The sequence below is a fragment of the Haliotis rubra genome, unplaced genomic scaffold, assembly GCF_003918875.1.
Source record: "Haliotis rubra isolate DU_JTF1 unplaced genomic scaffold, ASM391887v1 Scf2739, whole genome shotgun sequence".
Classification (NCBI taxonomy): Eukaryota; Metazoa; Mollusca; class Gastropoda; order Lepetellida; family Haliotidae; genus Haliotis; species Haliotis rubra.
In genome coordinates this window covers 1-16,613 of record NW_025766824.1, presented here as the reverse complement: position 1 = coordinate 16,613, position 16,613 = coordinate 1, and the positions used below count along the sequence as shown (strand labels likewise).

Here is a 16,613-nt window from a genome sequence, read left to right as displayed (position 1 = left end):
GATGATGATTTTAAGGGTGGGTCACCCATTTTGTTCTGGGATGTAGTGGGGGTCCCCAATTTTGTACATATGTATTAGGGGTGGGTGGTGGGGTCAGCAATTTTGTACGTAAGGCCAGACCAATTTACTTTCTTGTTATACGGATGTTTGTCCTCAGAAAACCTAAAGGCAGGAGGGGAAAAAATATAAAATAAAAATCGCTAGTCCAAATAACTTTACTTTTAAATTCTAAAAATGTTTATTTTTCCTTATCCTGACTCATGCTCTTTTTGCTTGTCTCCTTCCTCTTGCGAACATAGTGGAACACTTGTATCTCCCTAATTGAAGTTCCCTTCAATGTAAAATCACTAATTAGTACACCACGAGTTACCTCCCTTCCACAAGCGCGGGAACGAGGGCGCCACCTCTACCCATGTGCCTCACTCTCTCCTTCTTCGCCCAGTGAGCTGGACGTGAGAGCGCCTGTGTCTCCCGACACACTATATCCTTTGATTATATTTAGTTAGTTACCTCGTATAGAGATCTATAGAGGTTTAGCTAGTATCTTTCAACAATTATATATTGAGATTTAGTCGTGTTTCTACTGTTTATGCACGGGACGCCGTGCTGTTGCAGTGGATTACGTTGATAAAAATTCTGTACTGTTGCACATTACGTTTTTTATTCTGCTGCTGATCCGCATTTAATATGCCCTAGCTGTACTGCGCCATGTTTCATGTGATTCACGTTGCAGTTGCGATACTAATTTATCCAATTCTACCTTTAATAAATAATTACTTTGCGTTTGAGACGCGCAGCAGATAGGTCACGTATGCAGAGTCTAGCATGACTGATACACCCGGAACCCTCGCCAGTCTACTGCTGTTGGTCGACCCCTCCCGTCTGGTTTTCCGCTGCCAGAATGGTGGAGAGGCGTGGACGTAGTCCGCCGCCTCCAAGAAGCGTCCTGCTTCCCCAGACATCCCTTCGTCGCACTGAGGGGTATTCAACGAAGTCTACTAGGAACTTTCTCAGCCGAGATTGTTCTCATCGCAGATTTGGGCCTGTAATGATGATCAGCCGATCATCATTCCTGATGTACATCAAAGAATGACTGATGTCGGCAACAGTGATGTCAGCGCAGATCAACATTCGATGATCTTCCTGAGGGTCCCGTCGCTACCAACACTCAACGCAGACTTCGCAACTCCCAGGGCAGCGTCGACCTCTGAGGGGGAATTCAACGAAGTCTACTAGGACTTTCTCAACCGAGACGTTCCAGCCGCTGAACTTGGCCTCTACGATGATCAGCCGATCATCATCCCCGACGTATGAGACAAGTAGCGACCGGTGACAGCTACAATGACATCAGCAGAGATCGTCATGCAGCCTGATGTCTCTACACTGATGTCAGACGACTTACCTGAGGGCCCCACCACTAACAGCGCAGAGATGGCACCGACTACTTCGTCGCAGACCATCCCAGACGAGCTACTACGGCAAATCATGGTCGTGATGGAGGGTCACTACAGACTGGAGAAGCAGCCAGCCCAGAGTACGAGCCTTCGCGAAGGCTCCAACTTAGACAACACTCTAGAGGCACCTCCAGTCAACGTAGCAGCCAAGACGATGCAGCCTTCGCGAAGGAAGTCGCAGACCACCTTGACGAAGGACCCAGATGTACAGCCTTCGCGAAGGCGGGATAGATCATCACATTCCTCGGCTTCATCCTTAGATGCAGACTCAGCCACCAGACCTCACGGAAGCCTTCGCGAAGCTCAAATCGCCGTTCCCCAGCACCGAACGCAGAGGAAGCTTCGCGAAGGCGTTCGCGAAGGCGTTCGCGAAGGCATTCGCGAAGGCACTCGGGAAGGACACCCGAATATAGATCGTCATTTAACAGAGTCAAGGGACTACTCAAGAGCTTCGCGAAGCTGTCAATAGTCTCCGATCTCCTCGTACATCACCACATCGATCGCCTCACAGGTTACCACACAAGTCTGCACACAAGTCTACATCACCTTCCTAGAGTGGCAGTACGACGCAGACATACCTGATGAAGGAAGACGACGCAGATGCTATCACCCTACCTCCGATCGACCCGATTGCTGCGGTAGCACAGAATCTAGACATAGCATCCCATAAAGCCACAAAAGTTCAGACACCATAATTGCCGAACTTTCACGCTTCAAAGTTTTCCACGCACAACATGGACCCCTTCTTCAAGTGGCTTAAGACATCGATGAAAACTACAAGTTGATCATCGATATCAACAATAAGAACTACAATCGTAAATTGGTTCAGTTGAATCCATGACGAGACGTGCATGTTCGTTGGCCTAAATAGATCTAGAACGATCATTGAGACACTTATCGCCAGATTTCGTAACACGACTTCGAAAAATGATAAGATGATCCACTCGGCCCTACTTATGCAGAACCAGCAAGTCCCAGGCCGCCTCCGCGAAGCTGAGGAGCCTCACCAGCTACAAGGGACGTCGCGGAGGATGGCGCTTCGCCGACCCCACATCCTGTTAAACACAGAGGCCATTCGCGAAGCAAGCGCTCTATATATATATATATATATTCTAATCGGACTTTGACTTCGATACCTTCGCGAAGGTCGCGAAGGCTAAGTAAGCTCCAAGTCTACTTCACCAGTAGATCTAGAAGGATACTTCGAGAGCTTCGTGAAGTCTCCGGCGTTCACCGAGGAAGTCTCCTCCAAGGTCTCCATATACTAGCCACTCGTCATATATAGCTACTCCTCAGTCCGTTCAAGACATCGCATAAGTTGTCTATCAACTGTATGCCAGATGCCGTCTATAAGCCTACGCGATGACAATTGCACAGGCTATTTACAACACAGAACGTCGCTGTATTAATTTGTCAACGACGTTTCATAGATCTTCACAGAAATCAACTATTCCGTATAAATTGCTAGTATATGCAATCCCGGACGACGATACGATTATCTACATGCGTGACCATTACGCATATCTGCAGACAATTCAATATCGAAATTGAACAGCAGCCTTGTTACAGCGAGTATAACTCATAATCGTCAACATTTCTGAGAAAGAAATATGTACGAACAAATTCAGCTTTAATTCTACAATTATGACGATACATTCATGTATACAGTCTACAAGCTGACAACTTACAAGTTATTGTACCTTTATATATAAAGAAGTCGGAATTATATTCAAAACTGAAGCACTTTCGACAGCCAGGAAAATAACCTACCCAGCATTAATATTACAGAGCGAGGTATTTTTGCGCCGAAGCTTTCGCGCGTTACCATTAATAATCGAAACACGTGGTCACTCAGGTAACTTCGGGAAGTTACGATGAAGACCGACGATTGTTCTAATATCAACGACGGCACTATATTATACAAGGTTCCTTTTCCTGCTACACCGGTGACATCACAGCGCGGGTACTCTACAGAATCAAATGCCTTATTCTGATTGGACCCCGATGAACAACGCCCTACACAGAGGTCGAGCATAGTTCACAGTTCAAGACATAGGTTGCAAGTGACAACTTTATATCAATGAACGAGCAAGCCTCCTTACAGCCAGTTAACCTGAACCTTCATGATTAGGCTGCTTTCTTCAGGTTAGAGACCTCCTCTGTCAAGTTTAGACAAGGGCAGCAGTCAGGCGATTTTTACATAAAGTTCATCGAGGACACAAACTCCCGGTTGTGCACATACATCGTCAAGGACATCGCAAACGATTTACCTAGACGACGTGATACAAGTGGATCGAAATCCACAGCGTTTCCAGACTACACCTGAATTTCATCATCAAGCTACTAACACAACTAGATGGTTAGTAAACCTACTAAGTTTCTGTTTGGAGAATAAACGGAAGTTTCACGTACCAACTTGGGGATATGAATATAGTGCTACAACACCTCACAAGTGAGGTTTATGAACATGCCTGGATGACATACTTGGACTCCATGATACGATGATGCTATCACGCTGGCCAGCAAGAGCACTGTAAATTTATCTCCACCAAACCAACCAGGAAGAAAAAATACAACAGATTTTTCCTCTATCATCAACTTACGCAGAGTGTAGTCTCACGTACTATATCTCCGTTTGGATCAGAACTGTCATACTACGTGCATACAAGACAGATGGACCTAATCCGACCCTCCATGAGCTTTAATACTCTTGATATTAGGCGCTAACTTCTACAATTTCATCTACACAAATGTTATTTGAAATAATGGAGGGTTTATTACTGTAGATCCGATATGGTGGTTGCCAACCATTATCTGAGAGATATCACCACCGAGGACATCTCAGGTATCCACCAATTTGATCCCATGGTCCTTGCACAACAGTTGACAGTTCCTCGGAGAAAGATAAGTCAATCTTACAGATTTTACTTATCTTATAACAGTACTAAATAGCTTCATGCTATATATAATTTGCTTAAACTCGTTTTTATCATCACAGTGGTTACATGATAAATGCATTAGCTAACAAACTCTACAGAGTTTTTGGCTATTATATATACGTAGCTAAGTCAAGTATATTTTAAGCATAGTACTATACTCATATTGTAAAAATACATTAGCTAACAAAACTCTACGGAGTTTTGCTTATTATATAGGTAGCTTAGCTCATTCATATCTTAAGCTCAGTACTATGTTTATATCATATAACTATATTAGCTAACAAATTCTAAAGAGCTTTTGCTATTTGGCTTAAGTTTCATCATATCTTAAGCAATATGGTTACATTATAACATGTATTAGCTAACAAACTCTATGGAGTTTTTTGCTATTATATATGTAACTTAAGCTTATTCATATCTTAAGCGCAGTACTATGTTTATATCATATAGGTATATTAGCTATCAAAACTCTAAAAGAGTTTTTTGCTATTATATATTGGGCTTAAGTTTTCATCATATTTTAAGCTTTATGGTTACATTATATCATGTATTAGCTAACAAACTCTACGGAGTTTTTGCTATACATATGTAGCTTAAGGTTTCTTCATATCTTAAGCTCAATACTATGTTGATACCATATAAGTATATTAGCTATTAAAACTCTAAAAGGTTTTTTGCTATTATATATTTAGCTTAAGGTTTACTTCATATCTTAAGCTCAATACTAGGTCTAAATCAACATAATAAAATGTATTAGCTATCAAACTCTACGGAGTTTTACTATTATATATATATAGCTTAAGTTTAATCATATCTTAAGCTCAGTACTATGTTTATAACATAAAAGTATATTAGTTAATAAACTCTAAGGAGTTTTTTGCTATATACATTTAGCTTAAGTCTAATCATATCTTAAGCTTAGTACTATGGTTACATTATAAATCTATTAGCTAATAAGCTCTACAGAGTTTTTGGCTATTGTATGTAGCTTGAAGTTAATTATATCTTAAGCACAGTACTATACTCATATTGTAAAAATATATTAGCTAACAAACTTTACTAAGTTTGGCTATTATATATGTAGCTTAAGTTAATTATATCTTAAGCACAGTACTATACTCATATTGTAAAAATATATTAGCTAACAAACTATACTAAGTTTGGCTATTATATATGTAGCTTAAGTTAATTATATCTTAAGCACAGTATTATACTCATATTGTAAAAATATATTAGCTAACAAACTCTACTAAGTTTGGCTATTATATATGTAGCTTAAGATAATTATATCTTAAGCACAATACTATACTCATATTGTAAAATGTATTAGCTAACAAACTCTACAAAGTTTGCTGTTATATATATAGCTAAGCTTATTCATATCTTAAGCTCAGCACTGTCTATATCATATAAATATTTTAACTAACAAACCCTAAAGAGGTTTGTTATTATATAATTAGCTTAAAATTAATCATATTTTAAGCTTAGTGCTATGTTTATATCTTAAAGTATTTTAGCTAACAAACTCTAAGGAGTTTATACTAGCATATTAACAAGCTTAAGTCTATTAGTCTTAAGCATTGTATTAATATTATATATACTTATCATAATAAGTACATTGTAATAACCTTTATATGGCAGCTGATAAGTTAGCAGCAGGAATTCATCAGTTCAATGCCTTTATGAAGTTCCCATAGGGTTATTACAATCATCACAGTTCAAATCACTAATTATTAAAATCCAAAGTATTATATATTCCCACCTCCGCTCTGTTGGATTCTACAAGCAAAAGAGCATGAGTCAGGATAAGGAAAATATGTAATTTTTGAGTAAAATTGATATTTTATACTTATCCTGACTCATGAGGTCAACCCTCCCATCCTCCCCAAATAACACTTTGGATTTCCTGTAAATTCAAATGTTGGGCTCAGTATATGAGGAGAGAGTGAGGCACATGGGTAGAGGTGGCGCCCTCGTTCCCGCGCTTGTGGAAGGGAGGTAACTCGTGGTGTACTAATTAGTGATTTTACATTGAAGGGAACTTCAATTAGGGAGATACAAGTGTTCCACTATGTTCGCAAGAGGAAGGAGACAAGCAAAAAGAGCATGAGTCAGGATAAGTATAAAATATCAATTTTACTCAAAAAATTACATTATTTTGGGCAATTTATGAAGTTTATATGGGGCAAGAAACAATTAACAAATTTTTTGGGGCAAGTTTACATTTTTGGCCAATAAAAACATGAGAATTTTACTTTTTGAGCGGGGAAAATTATTATTATTTATTTTTTTTCGTATCCTTGAAAAAATACGACCAGCGGATCTGTAAAGCAAGAAATAAAATTGGTTTGGCCTAAAAACATGGGAGGAGGGGGGTGGCATTGATTTTGTACATGACATGCATAGTGGGGGCATGCTTCTCCTAAAAAATCATCATCACCCCCCCATAAATTATGGAAGGTCCCAAAATTTGCCATTATTATCTTTCATTCCTTTCACTACATTACATCCATGTTGTGTTTGTGTGTTCAAGGACGACCGAAGGCGACTTTGCAGGGATAGGGAAGAAAGGCCAGGCCAATGTCCAGATGGCCCGCATCCTGCAGTACCTAGAGTGTCCCCAGTACCTGCGCAAGTCTTTCTTCCCCCAGCACAAGGACCTGCAATATGCTGGTGAGTTGACACGTTGGTGCTGTCATATACCTTGTTGGGGCGGTCGGGTAGCCAAGTGGCCCAATAATAAGTCATCTTCTATAGTGCACAGTCTCCAAACACCAAGTGTTTGCTTGCGGCGCTTAATCAGAATCTGATTCTTATTACCCCGGATAACCCAAGCTGCCTGTTAGGCGCTAGAAGGTTGTAGTCACATGACTTTATCCAACCGGGGTACCCATTTTCTGCTGGGTGAACAGTGGCAATTTCGAACAAACTCACTTGCCTAAGGTGAGACCACATGTATCACATGTGCTTCTTGTGGGGCAGGACTGAAGTCCTAGAAACTCTCAGGAGTCAAGCTGCCATACACGGTCTCCAATCCAAGAACTGTCCGAGCTCGATGTTGCAACTGATTTGTGACCTGAGCTCTGTGCACAGGACCACAGGCCACCACAGACCCAGGTTTGATTGTACTCACATGGGTACAATGTGTGAAGCCGATTTTCTGGTGTCCCTTGCCATAACAGGGGTGGAAATAACCCATTGCCTGACGTCCGAGTCCAGTGTTTTTTCTATCGGGCAAGCACATTTGTATATCACGCTGTACCGGTGTCCGGTTGGCATTCCAATGTTAAATATGTTGCTTATATTAAAAAAATCACCAAAAAATCGGCCGGTATAGCGGAAAAATGATCAGGGCAAGTGATTTCACATGTGCCACTGTACCGGAGTACACTAGCAATTTTAAAGTTATTTCCACCCCTGCATGATATTGCTGGAATATTGCTAAAAGCGGCGTAAAAAGACACTCACTCACCCACTCACTCACTTACTTGTGGTTGAAACTTTAGGGGCCTTCTACGTTTCCACACTCTGATGTGAGTGCTAAGACAATTTTAACTCTAAGACAGTCTTAGTGCTGAGATAATTGTAGGAGTGGTGGGGTAGCCTAGTGGTTAAAGCGTTCGCTTGTCACGCCGAAAGACCGGGTTCGATTCCCCACATGGATACAACTTGTGAAGCCGATTTTTGGTGTCCCCCTCCGTGATGTTGCTGGAATATTGCTAAAAACGGTGTAAAACCATACTCAGCCAGCCAGCTAAGATAATTGTAAGTCCCATACTTTAACTTAGACAAACAAAGTGCTGAGCTGATCATAACTTTTTACATTATAGACTAACACAATCGTAACTTTCATACATTAAGGTAGAGTTAAGAATGCCAAAACTTGACATTGTAGTGATGAGTAGTTTAATAAACAAAAACAAAAACACTTTGATTCGCCAGGACTTATCATTAATCTAAACAAGGCATTAGGTGTTTGAGCAAGGTCAATCGTAAGTGAAATATGTTTTATTACTCTTCAGGACTGCTGAATCCCCTGGACTGTTATCACCATTTGCGTATTGATGACGTCAGCACGTACCGGGAAGGCGTGGTCCTCAACAAACCAATCCGAGAAGGGAGGGGGTCGTTCGTCAATGTGGGGCTCTACAAGGTAATCATGTGAGTGAGTTTAGTTTTACGCCGCACTCAGCAATATTCCAGCTATATGGCGGCGGTCTGTATATAATCGAGTCTGCACCAGACAATCCAGTGATCAACAGCAAGAGCATCGATCTGCGCAATTGGGAACCAAGTGTCAACCAAGTCGGCGAGCCTGACCACCCGTTAGTCGCCTCTTACAACAAGCATGGGTTACTGAAGGCTCATTCTAACCCGGACCTTCACGGGTCAGGTAATCATGTTCTGTGTTCTGATTGGCTGACATCTTCTGAAGAAGTCTGCCATTTTAGTGTGGTGAATATTATACTTAAAAGTAATTTTTTTATTGTCGCACTGAACAATATGGCGACGGCCTGTAAATAACTGGACCAAACAATCCAGTGATTAACAGCATGAGCATCGATCGACACAACTGGGATGCGATGACATGTGTCAACCATGCGAGTCTGACCACCAGATCCCTTTAGTCGCCTTATACGACAAGCATGGGTTGCTGAAAACCAATTCAGACACGGATCTTCACAGGTACTTTGAAATAATTCAGCCAGCGTGAGGAAGTGAATTATATTGTGAAGGTTGAGGAGTGTTTGGGCGATGTGAATCAGTGCAGAGGATCTTTCAACACTTTTTCTGTTGCATGTCACTGTGTTCTGAGGTCTGTCCCAGTTTTCATTATTTACTGGGCAAAAACAGATAGCGCAAACCATTCCTAATTGCTGTCCTTTTTATTAATACCGAAGATTAAATACAAAAGGTGCTTTTCAAATGAATAATATCTTTCTCAGCTCCAGGCCAAATACTACTGAGGCAGGTGGTGAGGCTCACTGACTGGGTTTAATGCATGTCATCATATCCCAATTGTGTAGATCGATGCTCATGATGTTGATCATTGGACTGGCTGGTCAAGACTCTATTTTTCACAAACGGCGGCCATATTGTATGCAGATTGGCACCATGTAGCTGGAAATGTTGCTGATTGGGGCGTTAAAGAACAAACAAACAAAACATGATATTACTTTGAAGAATTTTTACATTAGTTTTTGTTTTTGGCACTGACAGTCTAATGCTCTGAGGTCTCCTCCTGTACATTCGTCACGACTCACCCCTTTCCATAACCTCCAAGAAGACTCGTCCCCCTATCGATGCTTGTTATGTGCGAAAATACGACAAACCAATCAACTCACGTAATGGTTGCGGTGCTTTGATAAAAATAATCCCGACTACTTAAATCGTTTATTGCATTATGTTATTGTTTAAAAAATCAAGAAAATTTTATATCATCATATTGAAAGTACAAGATCGTAGCTAACAGGATTTTGCTGCCTATTATGAAGTTTTTAATAAGAATCATGCGATTGACGGTGATAGATTAAAATACATGCACGTGCGTTTGTTGACATAACGGCCCTCATGGGTCCAACTGAGCATATTTCTGACGATCTTGCAGGCTTGTTATGGAGATTGTATGTGCGCTTCGAACACTTTTAGGAAATGTAATTATAATCGCTACGAGTTTCAAAACAATAATATCGTATTTGTATGTAACTAATCAACTTTAATCTTTTAACATTGGGCTTATAATTCACAGCACTGGGAATATTTTAGTCTGACTGTTTTTTTTGGTCATTCATATTTTTTTCAGCAAATTCATTTAAAAGTCCACCAGATGTGTGACAGCAAGGTTACACGAATGTTCAGTTTGAGAAATATTTTAAAGTCATGTTTGAGTATTTGCTCTGGGATTTAATGTAGCTGAAAAAATATTATTTTATTTGTATATTCAATAAGACAATTCCCATTTGTGATTATTAACCCCTATTTAGAAACTTAACATAATTGCATTACAATACAGTAGAACACAGATATAACGAACTCCAAGGGACCAAGAAATTTAGTTCGCTATATCCATTGTTCGTTATTCACATTTGACCGCCATCTTGGATTGTAGAGATGTAGACATTCACAGACATTACCTATGTTCATGTTGATAAATATGAAGTTTATTTTTATAATAAAATTGAAATAATACAACTACAACTTAAATAAATTTATTTTTTAATGAAAATGCAAGCTTACATTTATAATGTCCAGATAAACCACGAAAGAAAAACTGTAGCGATTTTTTTTCCATTTGTGACATGTCATAACATGCCCGTGCCTTTTTCTTTTATATTTTCATTTTTATGTAATCAGGCTTTCCGTTCGTTAACATGACACAACAACGGGAAATACCTCCGTTTTGAAGCTTCGTTATGAATAACATGCGAGAGGCGAATCGTGTGGTGTCTGGTATCGTTCGACAGCTCTGGAACATCAACAATATCACTGTACCCTTGCCGAGGGTATTTTCACAGTTAAAAAAGCGATTTTATTGGATAAAGATTGGTTTCTAATGTCAGCTTTTTACACAGTCTGCTATAAGGATAGTTATTGGTCAAAATCAGACCGTGACCTAAGGCAGCCAATCATACTTAGGCAATGGATACCATCCTCGTCAAGCGAAAACTTTCCGTTTTCATAACGTTAGGCCGATTATTCGGCCTCCGCGGTGTTGAATGGGTTAAACCACGATATGTTTGGTTTGTTAATTAATTAATGACCATCAAACAATGTTGATTCACCGCCAACAAGATTGATGTATACTGTCCCTCTAAGTGGCTGAGCTGACACTGAGTGAGTTCGCTAATCACGTCGTTAATTGGGTCTTGGGGATAGTAAATCAGTTCGCTATAGCCGTTAATTCGCTACTCACGAGTTCGTTATTCACGTATAATTTTAATGGTATTATAAAGGACTGTTGACGGGACTTTTAAACTTGTTCGCTATATCTGTTTGTACGCTATATCCGTGTTCGCTATAACCATGTTCTACTGTATATCTTTATCAAATATATTTTTCTCCTTCTTTTATTTGTATCCAAGAGGTTTAATTATTTAATATAAATAAGTAAAAAAAACAACAAAAAAACAACCTAGCAATACAATGTACATGTGCTTCGGTGATATTAAGAAACATTGGAATGAAACAGGGATAGAGTTATCATTCTTGTTTAAAGTAGTTCTGATGTTCATGCGCCAATATGAAATCCTTCCAGAGGGGCACGAGTCGCTATTCGGCTTGTCCCGGAATAACACGAGTTGGTCACGAATGGAATTAGGGCTTAATCTGTAAGATTTGTCTCTCTTTGATAACAAAAAATAAGAGTTGTCTCCCTTTGACCGTATTTCTAAGGATTTGTATCACGTTGAGATTAGTCTTTGAATGCCACAAAGTAGTCGCCTCTATTCGCTCGCGGTCTCTTTCAGTGATTGTACCAAGACAAATTGCCTTTTGCTCGCAAGAAAATCTTTTGCAATATGTCACCAACCGTATAAGCAGGCTTACTCTTATATGTGGTGTTTAATGCAGTGGTCTATATCAAGTGTGTAAGAGTTGTCTCCCTTTGACCATGTTTTTGTCCTTTAGCGATTGTACCATTGCAAACAAGAAAACTGATTGTAAGTTTACTCAGACCCTGCCTCTGAACCTGTTGCTATGTGGTGTTTAGCCCACGGTACTGGATGAAATTATTCTCTTAAATGATGTTTTACCTTCTAGGGCCCGTAACACTACAACAGCCGTTAACTCCCATTCTTTAACATAGACATACCTGACTGCCGTAGCGTTACGATCGCTTTGAGGAACGGGGCCCAGCTTTGTTGTGTGATTGAAATGTTTTTGGGCATGTTTGTGCTGGCCATGAATTAGTGCATTTTTTTATGAAATGACTACTTTGTTATTTTAAAATCATTTTGGGTAGAATATTGTTGATCGAACTGTACTTTACATTAAATATATCCACACCATCCAAGTTTTGTTTAGGAGATAAACGTACTGTGTGGGAAAATCAGAGGTATATAACGAAATTATAATAGCTCTGAATTTAATGCCTCCTGTATTGCCTAGTAGAATGGTCAGGCAACTGAAGACATTGAACAGCTGTTGGGGCAAAACCATTCAGACAATTTTTCTGATGTCACTGAATACCAAGGAAGCTGCTCCAAATGTTGATTTCAGCCCTTAAGACAGGCAAGGGTCAGTGGGTTAGCCCAGTGGTTAAAGTGTTCGCTTGTCATGCTGAAGGCCTGGGTTCAATTTCCCACATTCGTGCAATGTGTGAAGCCCATTTCTGGTGTCCCCCACCATGATGTTATTGGAATATTGCTATAAGCGGCATAAAAACCAACTCACTCACTAAGGCATGCATTCTTCTGTTTGCTGCAACCCGTAGCAAAGTATTGTCTACTTCGTGTAGTGTGATGCAATAATTGGTTTTAGTTTGTATGTTAAAATATGTTCTGTGATGTTTTCAGGAGGTGCAGATTGATAGACAGCTGAAGCCTGGAGTCCGAGTCACAGTCAAGTTGGCGCCACAAGAAGAAGGTAGGCCTGACTCTGTTCCTCTCCGGTCTGTTGTTGCATATTGGGTCAGCTTTACTCACTCGGACAGTCTCCCCTATGATCTCTCGCGTTCTTTGGTAGAAGCACATAAGTGGCACAGTAGTCCACTCCAGAGCTCCAGATAAGATTTAGCTCATGTGGGTACTGTACCCACTGTATTTTTTTGGAGTGGGTACTATAAATGTTGAGTGGGTATTTCATTTTCCGTTACCCACTGCTTCCAAATATGTGTGTATTTCAGTCATTTTACTCACCTAAGTATTATGTCATTGAGTAAGTTTACTAAGCAGGTTTGTTCTGCCTTATGTCATACCTAATCAAAACCAACTTAAATATATTGGAAATGATTTCATAAAAAATCACTCATCCTATACTGACAGTACAACACTAGTCCTATTCTAACAGTACAACTTGATAGCAATCGATGTGTTTTTCATTATGCAAGCGATTTTTAGAAATATATTCCGTACGCATTTGTTTTAAACTGTTTGCGTATCTAACATTTTAAATGCGTAATTGGTACGCAACAATTATTTTTCAATGCGTAATTTGAAATTTGCTATGCGTATTTTACCCGGATACGCAGCTTATCTGGGCCTCTGCACTCAACATCCATTTGAACAAACACGCCTTATTCACCTATCTTTTGTCCTCCAGACTGTTACACTGAGGGGAAGGCATGTCCCCAGGCTACTCACTCACTCACTCACTCACTTTATATGCTCACCCAAACAAACAAACCATATACACACTCACACAAACCCATCCACCATCCATTCAATCGGGTGGTGGGGTAGCCTAGTTTTAAAGCGTTCGCTCATCACGCCAAAGACCCGAGTTCGATACGCACAGAGGTACTTTGTTGGAAGCCCACTTCTGATGTCCCCTGCCATGATATTGCTGGAATATTGACAAAAGAGGTGTAAAACTCACTCACTCATCTTTTATCTCCAGACAGGAAACACGTGAGGGGAACCGTGGTGTCCCCCAGTAGTCCGCGGACCGAGGCCGGCCTGTACTGGGGCTACAGCGTCGTCTGGCCTTCCAGTCTCGGCCTTGAGTCTTCACCCGAGTGCCCTACAAACAGGGCTCACGATGTCACCATCGGCACGTCAGAGAGGAGGCGGCGACGATTTCATTTCACACTTGACAAGTTTTAAAGTGAGTAACAGTTGAGGACATCTGTGAAATGTTTTTGGGAATCTTGGACTGGACTGCTCGGAATGAAAGTACTTTTTGATTTGTTTGCTTTCACTCACTTATTCACTTGATCTTACAACTGGGCCTCATTCCGTAAAGCAATCTTACTGTTAAGGTAACCAGAACTCCCATACATTAACATTGGCTTAAAAGCACGAATTATCCCTTTTCAGAATGGGGCCCTGATTTTAGAATGGGGCCCTGATGGGCAGGAAAACACTGAAAGTAATGAGATATTCTTCAGGCAAAAATGTAATAATTATCATATTTTCATCACCCCCATCCTCCTTCCGAAACAGCCCACTTCATATGTTGTTCAGAAATACCTTTGTAAAGAATGTGATTTATGGATTCATGTTCTTGGTGCAGATAGATACCCATCAACTTTTTATATGAAATAAAACACATAAAAGTACCACATTTTTAAACAAATTGGCGAGAAATGAAGTAATTAAAGTATTATGTCTTTCAGTGGCATTTAGAAGTTGTACATTGATGTCCAAGATATTTTTATGGTTTAAACTTCTTTTTAATTTAAATTAAATTAAAAAGAAGTTTAATCCATAAAAATATCTTGGAAATAATTAAAGTACTGTTACCTCAGCTTCTTGTCATCATCAGGGAACACCCAGGGAGTACACCTCAGATGCTATTGATTCTGCTATGCATAAGCCTGTGTGTGTTTGTTACAGACATGCTCTGGTGGTGTTTGGTGGAGTCCATGGTCTAGAGGCGAGTCTGGATGCTGACGAAGGGCTGAACGTGGACGACCCAAGCTTCCTCTTCCAACACTACCTCAACACCTGCCCTGACCAAGGAAGCCGCACCATTCGGACAGAGGTCAGGCCCTTGACCTGATAATGTCTATTATGTGCTGATCGCACAGATTTATACAGGCATAGATAGATTATAGGTTCGGGATATAGTTAGTTCAGCAGTCCCATGTTATAGTCCGTTTGGCACAAGAGAGGGTCGATGAATTGCAATCTAACTCGAAAACTAATAAACATATAATACTCATTGTAAACCAAAAGTCACTGTGTTCTTTAATCTGATTGGTTGATAAACATGATCAAATGGTATTCGATTCCCGGAAATTTGCTGCGTATTAATACATACAAACATCGCTCACATCATTGTATTGTTACGTCGTCAGCTGAGATGACGTCTTTGAAATCATATTGTGACGTAAAGTCGGACTGACGTCACAAATGAGCAGTTCCAGATGCTACGATGGGAGACAGCCGAAACGGCCGGGGTGATGACATTTCATTGATGTACCCGTACTCTATGTCAATGAGTGCAGACACAAAAACGTGTGTGGACCTTTTGGTTTACTTTTGTGTTTACAATGTCGATAAACATCATGTGTTGGCCAATTTCCGGGTGTTATTGAGTATTTGAAGCACGGGAATATTTCATTTGAAACCTCCGGCTGGCACTGTCGGTTCCAAATGAATTCCCGTGCTTCAAATACTCAATAACACCCGGAAATTGGTCAACACATGATGTTTATCTCCAAATTGATACACTGATCATAATCAAACATCAAACCAACTCTGAGTTTTTTGCAGAATTTATGTCAAGAAAATAAACAATTTAACAAACTATTATTAAAACTTTGACACAGTTCACTATTTATTACGAGGTAAGGAGTGCAAAGAGAGGACCAGCCAGAGTTTATGAGTGTCAGGAATACCACAAGAACAACCTTATGCTACACATTCATCAACATCATCACAGAAATACAAGAAAACAATTCATCCGGATTGAATTTATTTTTTCATGTTTACTCTGTCTTCAATTTATGCAAATGTGCAACATCTTGTTTTGTTTGCAGGAAGCGGTCCTCATCACAATGTCCAGTCTTCGTCCGAAGTTTGTCGAGGCAGATATGAGAGGGAAACTTTCATGACAATGATGAAGTGTCACATTAATCATCATCATCATTGTTTAGTCATTGACAACACCATCCATTCATGCACTACTTATGGGTAGTACTGTACAATGTGAGAACCCCGTTTATGGTGAACCCGACAATGCATGAATATTGCTAAAAGCGGCGTAAAACTAAACTCACTCACTCAATCATTCAGTACTTTTTGTACATTTTAAAGCATAGCCAAAAGACAGCACTAGAAGTGTCCTCAAGTTGGATTACTCCCATGAGAGAGCTAAAGCCTGTTTAAATTTGTGGTAAGAGAGATTGTGACGTCACTTCTGAGCCAAACCAATGTTTGTGAAAGATTAGGATCTATATCGAGAGTGAATATGAAGGATCAATGGATGAGGCTGCAACACTGGATTTCAACGCTTTTATGATGAAAGACAAAGGTCTGAAGAATTCATGGTTGAAAAACTACTGTACTTTTGTACCAACATTACAGTTTTCGATAGTCATGAAATCAGTAGCCTCCTC

General features: G+C 40.1%; 1 protein-coding gene across 1 annotated transcript; it reads left to right on the top strand.

The window, feature by feature from the left end:
* Nucleotides 1-6,926: 6,926 nt before the first annotated feature.
* LOC124280780 (putative methyltransferase C9orf114) lies at nucleotides 6,927-16,434 on the top strand (the record flags this gene model as incomplete). Its single annotated transcript, XM_046716750.1, has 6 exons — nucleotides 6,927-7,066; nucleotides 8,416-8,546; nucleotides 12,907-12,976; nucleotides 13,949-14,105; nucleotides 14,827-15,034; nucleotides 16,035-16,434. Coding segments are annotated over 6 exons (781 nt in total), but the record flags the coding sequence as incomplete, so codon positions are not given.
* Between the last annotated feature and the right edge of the window lie 179 nt (nucleotides 16,435-16,613).